Here is a 19,856-nt window from a genome sequence, read left to right as displayed (position 1 = left end):
ATTCACAACGAAAAGACGAATAAAACCTCACTCATATACCCTATTAAAATTTGTCATGAGTCATAACCATTGAGTTTTTATTAAAATACAATTTAAATATAAATTTAAGTTTTGACCCACTAAAATACAAACTTGAAAAGATTCTTAATTTAAGTCATAACTCAAATGTGCACATCTAAACACAAACTTAAGTTACAACTTCAACTCAAGTTATAACTCAAACTTAACTTAAGATCATCACTCAAGTCACCCTAACTCAAAAATGTAAAAGAACAACCCCTATATATTTTTGTTCATATTCCAACAAATGTCCGATGCTTCAAACTTAAATTGCATTATTACAGTATTTTTTAATAAAAATTTAAATTTAACTTTTTATTATAATATTTTTCTCTTATATACACAATTTAAATTTTTAATTGCAAAGAACTTAGGTCCCGTTCACTTCACTGATTCGAGTTTAGAATTTGAGTTTTGCTACAGTAAAAAGTTCTCAGAAATACTCAGAAACAACAACATCTAACTTTTTTGCTACAGTAAAAAACTCTCACATAAAATCACATCTCAACTCGAATTACAAACTCGAATCAGCGAAGTGAACGGGCCCTTAAATTGTGAAACGGGAGAAAGAGAGAAATAGACCAAGACTTGAGATGAATTAAAATTAATAGGCCAATAGTTTACATAAGTTAATAAATAGGCCAAATTATTGTTTTCGTCCATAACTTGTCTGGTTATGAACTATAACTTAACAAGTTATTCTCAGTTTTTGTCCATAAATTGTCTAGTTATGAACCATAACTTGACAAGTTTGTCCATAACTTATCTGGTTATGAACCATAATTTGACAAGTTATGGCCTATTAATTTCTATAACTAAAAGTTGGCCTATATATTTTCTTAAGCTTTTCATATTGGCCTATTTCCTACTATTTCTCTTGTGAAACAAACATGCCCTTAGTAAAATAACTATTTACTTGCCAAAACATACTCGTTCCATTATGGCGGGAGGAAGAAAAAATACATTTACTAAAAAACAAGAGAAGAAAACAAGAATTACTATTCTGTCCTTGACGACAATAGCTGTCCAAACAGTCCTGCTTCACAAAAATCCCATTTTTAAAAGCTCATGTAACAAAAAAAAAGATAAATAAAAAAAAAGTCACTACAATAAAACAAAAATATTTATCCACACGAAAAAGAAAACATAAAAAATAGAAAATAATAAAAATAATCAAATACAATAAAACCACCATGAGACTAACCCAATTCTTGATCCAAACAGTGGACTTGTAATTCCACACCATGTATTATCTCACTCCTACAGTGAACCAAGTACTCACTAAACCACACAACCAATCACTACCGCTTGTCGGAAAAAAAAAAAAAGATTCGAGTATAAATAGGGACTCATTTGCCAGGAAGCTTCTCTCTTATTTGCCCACCACCATTTCTATTTCTTCTTTGACCACAACAACATAACAAGAAAATCTCCTCTTCGATTATGTAGCTTTTTCTTTCGGTCTGATCCCAAATTTTCAGACCCAGTTTTGTTGAGCGGAAAAACAGAGAAAAGAAGTAGTCTTTTTGTTTTTGTTTTGGAATTTTGTTTGTTTGTTTGTTTCGTGGGAAAATTTTGTTTGGGGAATTTTCTTTTTTGTTTTACTGGGGTCAATGGTTTCGTCGGAGGTTTCGCAAGTTGGGGGATTGGGAGAGGAGCGGGAGTGGCCGCCGGGGTTCCGGTTCCACCCGACGGATGAGGAACTGGTCCTCTACTATCTCAAGAGGAAGATCTGTGGGAAGAAGCTCAAGCTCAACATCATCGCTGAGACTGATGTCTACAAGCGGGACCCAGAGGAACTTCCCGGTATGTCTTTCCTCCTTCTGTCTTCTTTTTTTTTTTCTGTCGAATGTTTGGATTGTATGTCTTTGATCATGTTCGTTTTGTAGTTTATGTATGTATAGTTCTGATCGATTATTCTGGATTTGCTTTGGTTTTGTTCGATTTTGCGGTTAAAATTGGCTTTATTTTTCTGTATTAGAAATTGGTTTTTGAATTCTGGTGTTTTGCTGTTATTTCTTTGCGTTAGAATAATAGGCCTGTATTTGAGATGTAGATGGGTGTCCGTACAAGCCAATGCCTTTTTGGTTTCCCGTGATGGGGGTTTTGGTAGAAATTGTGTGACCTTTGAAAAATGGATTAGTTTTAAAGTTTTGTGGGTTGGTTTTGGATTCAACTTGGTTTGTGTGCTTTGTAGGTTTAGTGAGGCTAAGTTTTTGTTCAAATAAGAGTTTTGGTTAGTCCTTTTGTGCTTGCATTTAAAGTCTTGTGTCCAGAATTTAGTGTTGAAGTAAGTATGGTTTTCCTTAACAAAATGAAGTAATGATTATGAAGTTAATTTTGGTTAATAGGGTGTACTTGATAGATTAGAGTGGATTCAGGTTTTGTTACAAATTTATTGTTTTTTCCTTGGTTAATAAGTAAACTTCCTTTATTGACGAAATAGAAATCATTTACAAAGGAAACAGGATGAGAAGTACTCTGAAAAGGGGGGCGGAAACTGTAAAGAAAGAAGCCAAAAGGAAAATTTAGGAAAAACTAATACAAAGAGCCATCAACTCCCGGTAACATCCCTCCAGTTTAACTTAATCATAGAGAAAGCGGGGAGTCCTTGAAGATTTTATGACGTTCGAAGCCACAATGATGAGGAAAATTTAGCTTTCTCAAACAAGTCCATTGTGTCCATTCTTTCTCTTTGAAACTTCTTATTGTTTAAAAATAATATAAGTGGGTTGTACTATTAGTTTTAGGGTTTTTGTGCAGTGTTAGTATCTTGTGTCGACGCCTTGAAACTTGAATGTGTTGGGTTCACTTCAACTTGAAGGTGTATCACTTTAGGGACCTTGAGCTTATGTTGTTCAAACGTTAGCATTACTGTTTCTTTGAGTTTGAAGGTGTAGGTGGAGTTTGTAAAGTTATTAGTGGTAAACTTTGGATCTAAATTAAATCCTAAGGTTTAAGACCACTTTTATTGCTGAATCTGAGGGTCTGGATCTAATCCCACCTTAATTGGTGTCTGGGGAAGGTTAAAGGCAAATCTTAGTGTTATAATCAACTTTCAAGGACTGGGATCAAATCCTACCTTCACCAGGGTTTGGAGGGGGCTGAAGGGGGTAGAGATATGGCCACCTTCCATTTTGTATCCTATGAATCTTGAAAAATTTATTTTTGTGTGGTTTTTGTTGCAATGTATGGTATTGGTAACACTTTGTTTTGTGTGCAATGAACTTTATTATTATTATTATTATTATTATTTTAATTGGGTTATCATTGTATTACATGTATAGTGAGTAGTTTCAAATGATTGGGATTTGCAACTACCTTTCTCTGTAGTAATCTTTGTTGTAGGCAACAATATGAATTTGTTCAAAATTTGAGCGATTAATCGGTTTTCTAACTCATGAAAATGAACTTGATGCGCAGCTCTGTCCATTTTGCAAACTGGAGATAGGCAATGGTTCTTTTTCAACCCAAGAGATAGGAAGTACCCTAATGGGGCAAGGTCGAACAGAGCAACAAGGCATGGGTACTGGAAAGCAACAGGAAAAGATCGTACTATAACCAGTAATTCTCGATCAGTTGGGGTGAAAAAGACCTTGGTCTTCTACAGGGGTCGTGCACCTAATGGTGAACGCACTGACTGGGTGATGCATGAGTATACTTTGGATGAGGAGGAGCTCAAAAGATGCCAGGATGCACAGGTATGAATTTGAGTGGCTTCATAAGAAAATAGAAGATTTCTTTCTTCGTTAACTAAATCGCCTTCTTACCTTTCTTCTTGCAGGAATATTATGCGCTTTACAAGGTATTCAAAAAAAGTGGACCTGGTCCCAAAAATGGCGAACAATATGGGGCACCTTTCAGGGAAGAAGATTGGAACCATGACTGTCCAGATTTTGATAATTCTGCCAATCTGGAAATTCCAGTGGAGAAAGTTGATGAGGTTTTGCGGAATGATAACGTCAAAGTTGACAGTCAAGTCCCTTCTTTTACATTTGAGGAGCTCATGAAAGATATAACTGAAGATTCTCTGCTTGACCTGGCGGAAGTCAATGTTTATGCTCAAACCCCATCTCAGGTATATTATCTGCCACTATGTTTCTTTTGTCTCCAGCATTTGTGTTTCTTTCGATACTCTTGTTACATTGGAGTTAAGTTTAAGTGATGAAAAGATTGTTTTATCAGATATGTTGGCTATGTGTTTTCTGGATAGGCATTACTATGAATTGAACTCCAGCTCACTTGGATCGCCAAGTCCAACACAAACACACACACACACACACACACAAATAAATATATAAAAAAGAAAAAAAAAACCACACACACACACACCAAGAAAAGAAAAACCTTAAGCAGTGGTTCTTTCCCTTCACACTCCTCTTTGCCGTATATATACATAAAAAATTGTTTGTTACATTTTGATGTGCTGGATGTTATTTTCCTGGAATGCTGGCAGAGTCTAGATAGATAGTACCTTTTTTTGCTGTTTTGGAAAGACGGCGAGTTGAACTTGACTTCACTATCAGGTAGTTGTTCGACTCAAAGTTGTAAGTTCTGGAAAAGGGTGTTTGCCTACTTGGCAATGAAATGGTAATAACTGTGGTCATAGAAAAAAATATCCATCTTCAGTTTATATTAGAACTTAATAGAACTTTTACCTTGTTCATATACTGCCTGCAAACCAAAATAAAATAAAATAATATATAAAATGAGAGTTATCGAAATATGTTGCATTGTGAAATTCCCACATGATTCTATAACTTTCCTGGGTTATTTATAATTTTTGACTATCCAAATTTCTGCCCAACCCAGATTTTGATTAGTATTACTTTGAGCATCAAAAGCTGATATGTAATGATCTATAAAATTTGGCCTTTTACTGTCAGTTAGTGACATACAATTTATCTTGCAGGTTGTCTGTAAAGAAGTGAAAAATACCATGGTGGACCCACCCCACAAGGAAATTATTTTTCATGAACCTGTCAATCTATTCTCTGTCAATGGTGTGCAGTGTAATTTGCAGTCCAGCTTTGACTTCACACCGCCAGCTGCCGAGTTGCAAGTACCTGTGGCACCTCAGATTGCAGCAGATCCAATAATTCATGAACAGGAGATTTATATACTCCCTGAAGCGGATTTCCTTGAAATGGATGATTTGCTTGGTCCTGAACCTGCCCAAGGAACTGTGGAGGAAGCCCTGCATAACGTTCAGGTTGAAGAGGCAGATGGGTTAAGTGAGCTTGATTGTTATCATGATGCAGCCATGTTTTGGAATGACATAGGGCCTGGTACTAACGAGATTATTGATCAGTATGAGTACTATTTAGATTCCAATCCTTTTGGTCCCTGTGAGGATGTTGATCAGCGCTATGTAGAAGGTGAAAGCCCAACTGTTAATCAAATGTTTCTGAATGATGCAAACCAAGTTAATTATCAGTTCCAGGCAGATGGTGCACCTCAGGCACATGAGCAAGAAGGAAGTGTCCTTACCTCAGCAGAGTTTTATCCCGGCTCTAATTCTGATCAAACTTCAGGTATATAATTTTTGCAGATTCATTCTTTGCACAGCTTCAAATAGCTAAAATGCTCACAGAGCAGTGTATTTGGTTGGGTATTGTTGCTGGCTTCATTCGCATTCTCACACACAGCTCTTCAATTGAGGTTGCACATCATCCCCATGGCACAAAGCTATGTGTGATTAGGATTTTGATCAGCTTCAAGAGCTCTTTTTGAGCGAGCACTTTCTATTTTCATGTATCATTTGTTTTCAATGATTGGAACTTTAGTTTGTTGTGAAAAACTGGAATATCGATGAGAATTTTTTTGAGCTATGGTCTTTTCATTGGCTAATTTTGTTAACTTCTGATTATGCAAGTGAATCAAAATCAAAATGGCAATGACGATAGTGGTGCCACAACTTGGTTTTCTTCTGCTATATGGTCCTTTGTGGAGTCAATACCTACTAATCCCGCATCAGCTGCAGAGAACGCATTGGTGAATCAGGCTTTGGGACGAATGCCCAGCTTTAGTAGGATAAGAATGAATGTCATGAACACAAATACTTCTGCAGGTAGTGATTCTGAAACCACAAAGAGCTCATGCAGAAAAAGAGGATTCTTCTTCTTTCCACTTCTTGTGGCTGTAATTGCTATTTTTTGGGTTGTTCTTGGGTCTGTGAGACTATGGGGGACGGGTATCACTGCATGAATGTGTAAATAGGAACTTTCATTGCAGTTCTTGATTTTGGTATTTATTAAGTGGCCAGCAGAATACAAGAATAAATGGTTACAGATCTTTATGTGAATTTTGGTTGTAAGGGCCAACTTGTTCGTAATTTGTTTATAGGTAACTAAGTATATAACTTCAATATAGGTTGTTTGAGATTTTCTAGTCATTTTTGAAATTATGAACAATGATAATTTTAATCGTCTTCATCCTTGTTCATTTTTCCACTGCTCTTTTTTATTTGTTAAGTTGGGAACAACTGTGCTTTGGATAGTCCGGATTATTGCTTTGTATGTTTGTCTAATGTTAGCGCATATCTATGACTCGTGGTTATAAATGTAACTAAGGAAATTTTGACCCCCCTTGGTAGGGATTCAGTTTGTTCATGTTATGATTTTCTTTTTTCTAGCTTCTTTGATATGAACACCATCTTAGTAACAGGAAATTAGAGTTTTAACATTAAAAATCTCGATCATCTTCCATTTGCGGTCTCTTTGTTTTTATTTTTAAGTCTTAGACTACATTTATGCTTTAGAGATTCTATTTTTCTGGTATAATGTTGCTAATTTGGTCCCTTTATTTCTGTCTTTGGCTTGCATTCTATTTTGTGTTTGCCTTTCGATATAGTGGACGTTTAGTTCATAGATTCAGAATTATGATTTAAAATCATTCTCGTTTTACATGTGTTTTTTGTAAGAGAAAATACTGTAGAGAACTATGAATCATGATTCAGAATCAGGGACGAATATCGAAAACAAACGTGTCGTTAAATTTGAATCGGTGAAAATGAACGGACCGTAGCTCTGATGTTTCTAACAATAGGTATGTAAAATTTCTTTTGTACCAAGCACCTTTTATCTATTGATGTTCTGCTTGCCATTCATTTACTTTTAAGCGTATAGGCGTCTACAACACTCCTTTTAGTTGGCTGACTTGTGTGGTTTCGAAATGACTTGAACATTGAGGTTATTTACACTTTGCTCCTTAAACTCTGAAAATCCTCACTTTACTTCTTGAATTTTGAGTTTGTCTCATTTAAGCCTTTGGTAAGAAGTTATGTTAAAATCATATGAAAAATAAGGGAGTTAAGTGCGCGTAGTTTTTATTTGTTTTTTTTTTTAAATAGAAATTTAAATAGAATAACTATGTAACTGTATTACTCTATATTTCTCTATCGGTTTTAAATAGATTTTACATGTGAGAGAAAATACTGTAGAGAACTATGAATCATGATTCAGAATCAGGGACGAATATCGAAAACAAATGTGTCGTTAAATTTGAATCGGTGAAAATGAACGGACCGTAGCTCTGATGTTTCTAACAATAGGTATGTAAAATTTCTTTTGTACCAAGCACCTTTTATCTATTGATGTTCTGCTTGCCATTCATTTACTTTTAAGCGTATAGGCGTCTACAACACTCCTTTTAGTTGGCTGACTTGTGTGGTTTCGAAATGACTTGAACATTGAGGTTATTTACACTTTGCTCCTTAAACTCTGAAAATCCTCACTTTACTTCTTGAATTTTGAGTTTGTCTCATTTAAGCCTTTGGTAAGAAGTTATGTTAAAATCATATGAAAAATAAGGGAGTTAAGTGCGCGTAGTTTTTATTTGTTTTTTTTTTAAATAGAAATTCAAATAGAATAACTATGTAACTGTATTACTCTATATTTCTCTATCGGTTTTAAATAGATTTTATAATATAAATGATTAAGTGAGAATAATTTAAAATTCAAGAGGTAAAATGAGAATTTTTAAAATTTATAAAGTAAACTGATAATAATTTTAAAAATCAAGAATATTAGTGTCTTTTCATTGTAACTTTTCTTACACATGACTCCACACCGTTGCTTTATTTAAAGCATGAATCGCTAACTGCAAATGATTTAATGCAAATGTCATTTTCAGAAAAAGACAAGACAAAGCATTGCAATTTTCTTTTTTCCACATATCTGTTATATTTTGTGATTTAGAGAAGACATCTCTTTTTGGCTGAAGTGTTGGCCGGAGAATGTTATTTAAATAATGAGCCTCTACATTGGATTTACTTTTCATTTGGAATTTTTAGTTAAAAAAAAAAAAAAACGTAAATATGAAGTTACTTCTATGAACAGTTTATCACACACACTTGTGTAAGCTCCTTTTTCCCCTGGTATTCTTAAGACCTGTTCACTTCGCTGATTCGAGTTTGTAATTTGAGTTGAGATGTGATTTTATGTGAGCTTTTTACTGTAGCAAAAAAGTTAAATGTGACTGTTTTTGAGATTTTTTACTGTAATAAAACTCAAATTCTAAACTCAAATCGGGAAGTGAATGAGGTCTTAATTTGTACATGAAACGGAGTTCAAAAGTGAAAGGAGAATAATTCTGTTGATTGCTTGCGATATGACTTAAAAAGAAGGAATAATTATGTGCTTTGTCAAGTCAATAATAGTGATAGCACTGTTAATATACAATTGTTTTGCTAGTGTAATCTTCACTATTATGAGTTCTATCAAGTGTTATATTGTTATATCTTAGCAATGATTGTTACAAAAATAAAATATGAAGTACAAATAGTATACAATTCTACAAGTTATGAACCAAACATGTTTAAATTTAATATATATATATATATTTATATTCATGAAAAGCCAAATTTTGTATAAAAGTATATTTGAACAATTAGCATATGCTATTCTTCTGATAGTGAATGGCGATTGGGCTCTGTAAGCACTGCCAAAATCACAACGGCGACATGGAGGCTTTCCCACACAGGACTTGGTAGTGGTGATCGGGCTTCAGAAGCACCACCAAAATCTCCGGGCAGTGAACACTCGACTTGTCGTCTTGTTTCTTTTTTTTTTTTTTTTTTTTTTTTTTTTTTTTTAATTTCGCACCAAATTGTACAAAAAAAATGTCATGGAACATAATTTTGACTTCTGTAAAAATAAGACTTTTTTCTTTTTGTACGTAAGATCACTAATAAGATGTTTGTTTTAAGGGTTCGTTTCTGATTTTAAATCATGATTCTTAATTCTCTACGGTGTTTTTTTCTTATAAAAAATGTAAATTTTAAAAATCAGAATTATAAATCATAGTTATGAACCTATGAATCAAACGTCTCATAAATAATATTTGGCACACCAATTATACTCGTATACATCTCATAAATAATATTTGGCACACCAATTATACTCGTATTAGTATACAGGTATGCGTTCTACCAACAATTTCTTCTTCTTGCTTTTTCTATTAGCTACCCACAATTTCATGGCAAGTGACAACTCTGGCTATTTTAAGAGAGTACCGGAAATTGTAATAAATAATTGAATTTTGAAATTAAATTAAGTAAATAGTAGATTTTAAAATTATTTAAAGTAAATAGTTATTTATCGTGTAAATATTTTATTTACAATTGGTAAAAAATAATTAACATGGTAAAAAACTTTTATTTATGTGGAAAAAATTTTAATAATCCTTTTACGTAACAAAAAATATTTTTATCAATCGTGATTTGAGGGTGAATTTTGACTCCAGAATTTTAGAAGTGAAATTATTCGGACAACAGTTAATGAATGAAAGAGAAAAAAACATGTTATGGAAAAAGGCAAAAGCCAACATTTAAAAAAAAAAAAAAATTTGAGACAATCTCTCTTTATATTGAGGTAATCTTAGAATAGAGCCTTTGTGATTATGTTATCAATAAAACAATGTTTTGTTTGAAGACTTCTAAATATAGGTTCGACTCTTAAAATTTAAAACATAAAAGCAATTCCTAGTAGGCAAAAACATATATATATATATATTTATATATATATATATATAAATGTGTGTTTGGATAAATTGAGAAATTCTAAATATGCCATGCCATAGAAAGAGTATGACATAAGGTAAAGTTAATTTATGTAAATATTTGTGTGATCTTATTAACAATTCAGTCCATTCTTTTTTTTAAAGAAATTTTTCATTAATAAATTAACATATTATACAAATAGTTGCAAATGACTACAACCTGTAAGAGAATTCGACTCCGGACATTAATTAAATCTACTAGTAAAGACGGATGAACTACGTGTGTAAACATAAGTGTCAAGACCCAACAAGAAAAGACTTGATATAAACAAAATCGAGTGTGATTAAAGCTCGTTAATAAGAACCACTACAGTCGATGGATAAAATTAGTCGAACAAGGCTAAATCTTTAGTACTGGGGACATACGCGACACGACCTACAAACGAATCTAATTATAAGCAAACACATACAACGTCAATAATCAACTGAGACGAGTGAGACACATAAACACAAGAGTAATATTATAAGACACTGACCGTACTTAGTACCACTCACTAATAAAATATGAGTCTCCTAATGTAGGATCCATAAGTAAAGCTCACATTTTATTAATGATAGTGCTTGATACAAGTGATGTGAATGTCTATTAATATTTTTCTAAACAAAGTCAGAATGTGGAGAAATAAACTATTTATGCGCGAATCTCGTATTTCAAGCAGTTAAATTGATAATACCATTACTTAACTTCAATTGCTACTAATTTTGAGGTTGACAAGTGCATTTTATTAAAATTGAAATTTTACGATCAATTATTTAAAAAATAATAATAACTTTAAAATGCAACAGTTTAATTTACTGGAAAAATATTTTTAAAAGAACGTGTGGTATTAAATCTGGGATTGGCGAGGATCGATAAACAGCGAACTTCTCCTCTCTCTCTCTCTCTCTCTCTTCTTTTGACTGTTTTGCTCTCCAACACGATACCGACCCATCTAGCGAGCTCTTCACTCTTTGCGTTTTCTGCCGATTCTTGAAAATTCAGAATCCATTAACGCACCAAGGAAAACCTTCCATTTTTCATAGAAAATTCATTCATTCATTCTATCAATTCAGAGCATTTTCCGAAGAAGAAGTGAAAGCAAACAGGTGAGAGAAGGATGCTAAGGAGGAAGAAGATGAAGCACTGCTTCACCTTCTTCTTCTTCTCCTCCTCCTGATTCATGGCTTCTTCTTCTCAGCACCGCTGCGTCTTTGGTACTCTCTTTATTCATTTTCTTTTCCCTCTGTTTCCCGAGAATACTAGGAATCGAGCAATACAAGATTTAGATCAAATTTAATCTGCAAAATCTCAAATTTTGAATCTTTTTAGCAATTCAGCGATTTGCGACATTCAAATTTGTTGGAGTTCGGTGTTTTTGTTCTGATCTTGCGATTTTTCGTTTCTGATTGAAATTGCGATACAGTTGGCAATATTCCTTACGATGCTACTGAGGAGCAGCTCATAGAAATTTGCCAGGAGGTTGGGCCTGTTGTGTCGTTCAGGTCTGTTCCGAATCCCAAAGTTATTCTTGAAGAACCCTAGAATTTTTCTCTTTCCTTTTTCTTTGCTCTGATTTGGCTTTAGGATGTTTGGAGTGTACTAGTAAAAGCTCCAATCTTTGCTAGATAGAACATAGTTTTCTTCCAGTTTTGTATTATTTACTTTGTATTGCGGTTGAATTGTTGAGTTTGGAATGATGATTGATAATGTTTCTATTTTTTTTAATACTAAAAGGGAATTGGTATTTGTATTTTTGGGGCAATTTGTTAGTGATGGTTATATGCTCATTTGAGCCAAGTTTTTATTACTCTCCGCTTGTGAAGTAGCTACATTAGAATCAATTTAATTTTTGGGTGTCTTAAAAACGAACTTTTTGTCTGAAATTTTCATTTGTCTCCTCTCCTTGCAGATTAGTCATTGATAGAGAGACTGGGAAGCCAAAAGGTTATGGTTTTTGTGAGTATAAGGATGAAGAGACTGCTCTAAGTGCTCGACGAAATCTTCAAGGTTATGAGATCAACGGCCGGCAGTTGCGGGTTGACTTTGCCGAGAATGACAAAGGTGCTGATAGAAACAGAGAACAGGTGAAGTGTGAACTATCCACAACCTCTTCTTTGCTTTCTTAATTTTCTTGAAGTCTTGTGGTTGCCACTGTTGGGTTACAATTTTCATTTCTAGCTCCCACTTTTCAGACTTTGAAAATCTGGACTGTGCAACTTGGAGTCCACATATGATTCTTTTTTATTTTTATGTGTTTTTAACTTGATGGTCCGGAGAATATTTCTTGTGGCTAGCTTCGTGGAATTGTTAAACGCTGTCTTAGTGTAAGCCTTGAAGCAATTTCATTCCTTTGCAGGGTCGTGGTGGACCTGGATTTGCTCCAAGTGTTGGTTAGATTTCTTTTGCCTCTAAAGATATATATATATATATATATATTATTTTATTTTTGGGGTTCATTTTTTAATGTAAGTTTCTATTCACCAAAAAACTAAGACTATTTTATGGTTTCATATGCATACATCAAAGACCCTTCAAAACAAGTGGGTGCCCCGGCCGTTCATGGAGAATCTGCTCAACATCAACCAATCGGTCTCCATATAGCCATAACTGGTGCAGCTGTCATGGCAGGAGCTCTAGGTGGTCCTCAGGCTGGTGTACAGGGTCAGTTGGCATTGGCTAATGATCCTTTGACTCTTCACCTGGCTAAAATGTCTAGGAGTCAACTAAATGAAATTATATCTGAGCTGAAGGTGTGCAGTTTGGGTGTATTCTATACATTCAACCTTAACATATATACATATACATATATATATATATATATGTATATATTTGGTATATCTTTCATGCTTGTTCTCATGACAGGGAATGGCTACACGAAACAAGGAATTAGCTAGGCAGCTATTGCTTGCAAGGCCCCAGCTGCCAAAAGCTCTATTTCAGGTGCTTTTTTAGCTTTTAGGTGTCTTTAGAAGGACGGAAGCCTTCACATTTTTTTTCTGACTGATTAAGTCTATTTGTCTTTCCTTTGAAGTTAGTTTTGCTTTTATATTTACTCTTTTATTGATATTTTGATATTTTGATATTTTTTAAAGTGCTTTTCAGTGTTAGACTGTTATGAGCTATCCGTGTTCTGGTTTCATCTCATCAGAGGCCCTTTCGTTGCACTTGCCTCTCTTCCTACTCTTTGCTATACACACATCTGTCTATAGTTGACTACTTCAAATAGGATGATCCAGACAATACTAACAAATCTCCTCCTATTATCTAGCTCCTATCTGTAAAGGATCTTTGATTTTTTTTTTATGTACCCCTTTTATTGGTAATCTTAACCTCTTTAGAGAGCTATACCCAGGTGCCTTCCCGTCACTTTTAGCATTGCTTTTAGTCTCTAGTCATTCTAGTGAAACCTTATGTAACTGTCCCGTATGCTCTGATTGCAGCTCTTCACAGAACGATTTGGAGATGGTAGACATGTATTTTGAATTGTGTTCATATCAACATCCTTCTTTGTAGGATGTTCATAGTTGCGTCTTATTTGTCAAGTTAAAATTAAGAATTATTTGCTCATGATTTTTGGCTGAATATGCATTTCAGGTACATGTATCTGTAGATAGTTTCATTGGTGCTTGCTGTTACTCATGCATTACACACTGTCTTTTTTTTCTTTTCAGGCACAAATCATGCTAGGAATGGTGACGCCACAAGTGGTTTGTGTCAAGGCCAAAATTGATCTTATTAATTTGTTCATCGCTTGTTGTCATGTGAGAAAATTAACTTTTTTCTTCAAACTTGCAGTTGCAGACGCCAAATCTTAGGCAAGGTTCAGTTCAAGACAGCCAGACGGGTCAGGTGCCGGCAATGCAACCTCTTTCTATGCGACCACCTCTGGCACAGAGTAGTATGCAGTCTGGTTTATTCCCTAAAGTTGAAGAAGGCCACGTTTCTATAGTGCCTCAAAATTCTTTAGCCCGTAACCAGTTTTCTTCACCCATACAACTTCCTATGCCACCTCGGGTACAGCTTCCACAACCTGTTAGTGAACATGCTTTGCAACAGGCTTCATTGCCTGGGCATTCATTAGTTTCAAGTTTTACTCCCCTTCACCCTCATTCTTCAAGTAGTTTGTCCATTCGACCACAAATTCAGGTGGCAAAATCCTCTATAAACCAGCAATTACAGCCCCCTCAATTGAAAAACCTAATTCAAGTTGGAGCTGCAAATTTGGGACATAGTACTCAGATGGTTCATCCAAATGCCACCATACAACCATCTACCTTATCCCATCATTCCTCACTAGATGCCGGATATAAGGTGCCATGTTTCGTTTTCTTTTTCCTCCTTATTCACATCTAATTAAAGAAATGACGTATATTTTTTTGGTTCAAAGATGCCATTTATTCGAAACCTGATATATCTTCTGGGGTTGGTGGGTAAGAGGAGAAGAACTTGATGAGTTGAATTTGTCACTTTTTGTTCTTTTCTACCTAGTTCTTCTCTTGGTTCTTGTTTTCTCTGTAGAATTTCATTTTATCAGCGAGAAAGGTCATAGTTTTTGTTAAAACAAAACATGTAGCAGTGATGGCAAGAAGCTACACTTCTGCAAGCCTTGGGCCATTTTAGTTTCTTGAGTTAGTTATTAAAATATAAATGTTATCTGACTTCCTTTATTTTAACAGCCTGGCCCCTCAATATCATCAGGTACTTCACGGCCAATCAGTAGAGATGCTGATAGGTCTGTTCAAGTTTCCGGTGATTCAACTTGGGCCCACAGAAGTAATATTAATTCAAATTTTTCTATGCGGTTAGCTGAGAAAACTAGTTTCATTCCTGATCCTATGGCATCAGTTGATCGCCCTTCAAAAATGATTAAACTGGATAATCGAACTTTACCCGTGGCAAGTTTGAACTTGTATAATGCTAATGGATCTACACCACCCCAACCACCTGAAGCTGCCTCTTTACCTGCAAGTACTGTTCCTAAATCAGAAGCACGGGAATCGGGAAAACAAATATCTCAGGTAATGTTTTTCTTTTGTCTTTTAGTATTTCACAACCACATTTCTGAGTTTTGCTTACCTTTCATGTCTCGGCTGATTTCCTCGATATCCTTCATATCTCTGTTAACAAAACACAAACCATAAAAAAGAGTCTGTTTGGATAAAGTGTAATATAGATTTTTTAATGTGGGTGCAAAAAGCATCATTTTTCATGTCTCATTAATGCTGTAATATGTGACATTATGTCATCTTTCGCTATCTTTAGGCATAACAGACACAGAAATATCTGTCAAGACGATTCCTCTCTATATCAATATACTGCCTTCTACACATTTATCTCCACTAAATAATGAACATGGAGATAGCTAATAGTGCAAATGGGCATCTATGGAAACACGTGTCAAGTAGTGTTGTTTGGTTCTGCTTATACCTTTAGCAGTTTGAAGCATTACAACATGGTCATTGTCAATAATACCTCAATGCATATATTTCTGTTAAACATTGGAGAGAGCGGAAATTTGGTTTCAATGATGAGATGACTAGTAGCACATTCTTTTCATAGGTTTGAACTTGAAATTGAATTTTTATGAGAGAAAATACTGTTGCAATAGGGTTTGAATTGTGGTTCAAACCTATGAAAAACACGGGCTCTAAGTTGTTGTCTTTCTGCAAAAAACTGTTCAATCTGTATGAATTATGAAAGCTCCTATATTACAAGCTTTATTCTGGTACTGAATTAATCATGCTCATTAGTAATCTGGTGCCATCAGAACTTCTTGAATTTCATTGCTGAAAATGGATTAGTTAGGGGCTAAGTACATACAAGCATGGTAAGAAGGGTGTGCGTTTAAAGATTGTTTAGCATAGATTGTTCTAGAATGAGTGTATTAATTCAGTGAATATTTTCCGTTTAGCATTCCGTCAAGTAATCTTTTTAATGTTGTTACCAATTCGACTAGAAAAGTACTAGGGATATTAGCATTGTTAGTCCATGAACTATGAGCATTGTGGCACTATGGTCTCTGAACTTGTGTTTTGGCAGATTACTCCTGAGCTTTTTTTGGGCAGTTTGTTTGCGGACACTAAAATCGGCGGTGGATTTATGAATATCAAAGAGATAATCATATCCCTAGCGAACAATAACTGAAAATTTTGCAGATTTAGTTACATAAAGTGCAAAATATTCTTGTTAAGGGTTTTTAACAGTAGTGAACAAACATTTTGCACTTGTTGAAACTGTTGTTGTAAAATTTCAAGTTAACAATAACTATTCTTGTTATTGTGGTTAATGAGATTAGGCTTAACATCACTTCTGTCTTCTTTAGTCGCAGCTTCCATCGGAGGTGGAATCTGCTCTGTTGCAACAAGTTCTGAACCTTACACCTGAGCAGTTAAGTTCATTGCCACCAGAACAACAACAACAAGTGATTCAGCTTCAACAGATGCTTAAAGGTGCAACACCGTAATTTGATTATTTCGATTCGGGAGCAACCTATGGAGTGCAGGCCTCAATTCATTTGCTGGAACAATAAAAGCTCTCTGTTGATTCAATCCCACTCTGGTTTCTTGTAAAAGTAATGTTTACAGATATCCAGACCATAATCTGAAATTCCATTCGTTCTGTTCATGAGAGTTTGTGATTAGCATAGTAGCTGGATAGATTGGTCAGAGGGATAGGAAAAATTTTGTGTAATCTCTAGTAGTCGTGACACCCAAGTTTTTGTTTTCATAGAATTAGTTTTTCGCACCAATTTTGCCGAGTTTAAAAGTTCTTTGTTCTTCGACTAAAACAAATGTGTTACTGCATGAAATAGAATGAAACAAGACTAAGACGTTTCTACCGTGGGACTCTCTCTCTTTTCCCAGTTTGCTTTCTTGCCATATTTGTTTATCGTCTTTTCATTTTATTCAGTTAGTCCAATTTGTTTATCTAAAGAGCGTTAACCATATAATTTATGCTCTGCTTCTCTTTCCTTGGGGCAATCCGAGTTTGTTAAATGGATATCATGCTTTAGTAAATAGTATGATTATTATCACCGGTAGCAGTTCAGAGTCATGCTTAGAGTTTGCAAAGTTTAGGGCAAATTATGAATAACTCTAAAGTTCAAGGGCACCAATAATAATAATCTTAAATGATATTGCTGTAATTTCTTTTTCCAGAAAAAAAAAAAACTCCTGCTCTTTCCTGTTCTCTGTTACAACTTACAAGTAACGCTGTGCTGTCGTCAGGGATTGAATATAACAGAGTAACGAGTATTGATTACAAAGGAATAAATGTTCCCAAATAATAAGTGGATGAGTGCAAATAAACTAAAAAGAATAATAGAGAAAAAATAAAGATGAAAAACTAATGGTTTATAGTGGTTCGGTCATTAATGATGTCTACGTCCACAAAGAAAATGAAAGTTATTATAGTCACTCATTAGATTTCCCCTCTACTCTCTCTTAGATTTTTAAAGAGATCTTTTACATAGCTTGCAGGGTCGTCTATATATATATATATATATATATATATATATATATATATATGTATGTATGTATAAAGAAATTACCATGATACTCCGAAATTGCCTTCTAGAATCGTTTTGTGACATTTGCTGATAACCATTCTTTAAAACTGGATATTTCTTATGCATGTAAGTAAAGGAATAATTCAATTTCAAAAGTAGTACAGGAGGGTGGATCTACCATGATTCTATGTTGCAGGCTCACTTCGAACCTCCGGGGACAACGCAGGTCCCTTCTCATATTAAGTTTTCGGAACCGCTTATTTGTTTCTCATTCAATTATCGAGTGAGGATGTTATAGTGAAAAACTGTCAAATTTTTCTGAGAATAGTAACAAAAATGCTGAATTTTGATTCAAACCTATTATAAGAATCCCGTCTAGCATGTGTCTTGTATTAGCCCACGGCACCCTAATCTCTGAGGTTGGTGCGCATTCTCAACTACTCCACTAGTTTATAAAAAAAAAAAAAAAAAAAAAAAGTTGTGAATGTGATTGAGGCTTTTTCAGCAGTAGGTATCATTCGCTAAATATTCTGTCATTAGTTAATGAACAGAATGGTGCATCCTACAAATTAGCGAATTTTTTCCCCCTTTTTGCTAGTTGCATATATATTGCCAGCAATTAAAACCCAAATTGAAAATATTATAAAAAATTTCTAAAGATTAAACAAGAGAAATGCAATGTTAAGGTTGGGTATGGATGATATTTGAGTAAAAATTCCTGATTAATCACAGTACACAAGTGAAAAAAGAAAAATACAATAATTCTGAAAAAAGGGCTTTTTTGTATGGAACCCTGTAAAAACTTTTTAAGCGTTTGAGAAATTAGCCTCTAAATTAAAACAACAATGCAACAAATTTAAAAAGTTAAGGAGTCAATTACAAAAATGTTTAGTTTAAGAATCAATCCGTGAAACACGCAAAATTTAGGGAGGTCCTATACATACAATTGCAAAAAAAGCCAAAACAAAACAAAGAAAGAAAGAAAAGAATAAGGTCAACAAGGACTGAACGATCACTAATTTCCAGATCAATGTAAGATAAAGTCATCCTGTGCTCACTGTCCATCCCCATTGCCAGCACGATGTCGGAGCATATGGCTTGTGTTTGGGGAAGTCCGGATTTCATACTACCGATTTTTTTACTGATATAATTCAGTCCAACTTAATTTGAACGGTGAATACAGTTAGAATTTGTATTTCATAAGTATGCAGTTTGAATTATATTCTCCATTTAAACTGAATTAAACTGTCAAGTTTATTCCGCTTAAGTTCAACCGTATAAAAATAGTAAAAAGATATCCGCTCTCTATGTTTTTCACACCTCTCAAATACAAATTTAAATTTTATTTCTTATTTAAATTAAAATTTTATCTGCACATCTAAACACTAATTCGAACTACTATTTAAACTATACAGTTTGAATTTTTTTGTTCAAATTAATAAAATTCTAATCAACTAACCAAATGGTTTCATTTGTCCTTGTACGTTGTCTCGTTTCTTTATTTATATTAAATATTGCTCAAGATATCCAAAGTTATCAAAAAAATTCTTTGTTTATTATATTACCAAGTTGTATAAATGAATTCAAGGTGTCTCTTTCCTATTGTTTTATTTTATTTTCTCAATGGGATTGCTGCTTTCTGATCTTTTTTCTTTTGTTTGTTTTGCCGTCGTTGGATGTTGAATTTTTTTATCTTTATTTTCCATTTTAGTTTTAATAAACTAGAGTCGCGGCTTGTAGAGTTACTTAACCCTCGTTCACTTTGCGGATTCGAGTTTTCAATTTAAACTAATATGTGACATTTGTTAGAGCTTTTAACTGTAGCAAAAAAAGTTAAATGTGACATTTTCTGAGAGTTTTTAATTGTAAAAATTTAAAATTGAAAACTTGAATTGGTAAAATGAACGAGACCTTAACAGATACTAATCTAATTCGAATGCGCAAAAGTATCTCAAATCTCAGTTTCATTTACTTAAAAAAAAAAAAAAGAGTTTCTCCGATCGGACATCTCCACTGACAAGGCTAGTTTTTGACTCTTAAATCTGATTACAATCACATTAAAATATATATATATATAGAGTATGCAATTTCGGATATACAGATATAATGACTAAAAACATGAACTTTTTAATAATTTATTCTTTCAGGTCCTATAAAAAAAACTCTGAAAAAATAATATTTGAAGTTTCTCACATTTTGTTGGGATGTGATGTTATTGTTCACACGTACACATTACTATAAGTACTCTAT

The 19,856-nt window shown here is 34.0% G+C and overlaps 2 protein-coding genes across 3 annotated transcripts; both read left to right on the top strand.

Annotated features, from left to right (window-relative positions):
• Positions 1-1,447: 1,447 nt before the first annotated feature.
• LOC21399517 (NAC domain-containing protein 17) lies at positions 1,448-6,485 on the top strand. The gene is made up of 5 exons (XM_010096586.2): positions 1,448-1,866; positions 3,484-3,761; positions 3,845-4,138; positions 4,973-5,594; positions 5,936-6,485. Exons 1-5 carry the CDS (start codon positions 1,674-1,676, stop codon positions 6,265-6,267), a joined length of 1,719 nt encoding a protein of 572 aa, XP_010094888.1. The 5' UTR covers positions 1,448-1,673; the 3' UTR covers positions 6,268-6,485.
• A 4,487-nt stretch (positions 6,486-10,972) lies between these two features.
• LOC21399516 (cleavage stimulating factor 64) lies at positions 10,973-16,936 on the top strand. 2 transcript variants are annotated; one of them, XM_024164580.1, is made up of 10 exons: positions 10,973-11,313; positions 11,523-11,601; positions 12,009-12,183; positions 12,456-12,489; positions 12,626-12,849; positions 12,962-13,039; positions 13,771-13,806; positions 13,895-14,410; positions 14,776-15,117; positions 16,428-16,936. In XM_024164580.1, the coding sequence occupies exons 1-10, from the start codon at positions 11,280-11,282 to the stop codon at positions 16,560-16,562; spliced, it is 1,653 nt and encodes a 550-aa protein (XP_024020348.1). In that variant the 5' UTR covers positions 10,973-11,279; the 3' UTR covers positions 16,563-16,936. The 2 variants fall into 2 exon arrangements, with proteins under 2 accessions (XP_024020348.1, XP_010094887.1); XM_010096585.2 differs by having other exon boundaries at positions 16,422-16,936.
• Positions 16,937-19,856: the final 2,920 nt, after the last annotated feature.

Source organism: Morus notabilis, unplaced genomic scaffold, assembly GCF_000414095.1.
Source record: "Morus notabilis unplaced genomic scaffold, ASM41409v2 Scaffold315, whole genome shotgun sequence".
NCBI lineage: Eukaryota > Viridiplantae > Streptophyta > Magnoliopsida > Rosales > Moraceae > Morus > Morus notabilis.
Note: the sequence above shows the minus strand (reverse complement) of the source record. Positions and strands in the feature narration are given on the sequence as shown.

What these genes read in the sequence shown, in the direction of transcription:
- LOC21399516 (XM_010096585.2), top strand. Translation starts at nt 11,280, where the DNA reads ATGGCTTCTTCTTCTCAGCACCGCTGCGTCTTTG. An exon ending in TGGATTTGCTCCAAGTGTTG is followed by an intron (nt 12,490 to 12,625) that starts GTTAGATTTCTT and finishes CATACATCAAAG; the next exon opens with ACCCTTCAAAACAAGTGGGT. An exon ending in GAATGGTGACGCCACAAGTG is followed by an intron (nt 13,807 to 13,894) that starts GTTTGTGTCAAG and finishes TCAAACTTGCAG; the next exon opens with TTGCAGACGCCAAATCTTAG.
- LOC21399517 (XM_010096586.2), top strand. Translation starts at nt 1,674, where the DNA reads ATGGTTTCGTCGGAGGTTTCGCAAGTTGGGGGATTGGGAGAGGAGCGG. An exon ending in GGACCCAGAGGAACTTCCCG is followed by an intron (nt 1,867 to 3,483) that starts GTATGTCTTTCC and finishes CTTGATGCGCAG; the next exon opens with CTCTGTCCATTTTGCAAACT. An exon ending in TAATTCTGATCAAACTTCAG is followed by an intron (nt 5,595 to 5,935) that starts GTATATAATTTT and finishes TGATTATGCAAG; the next exon opens with TGAATCAAAATCAAAATGGC.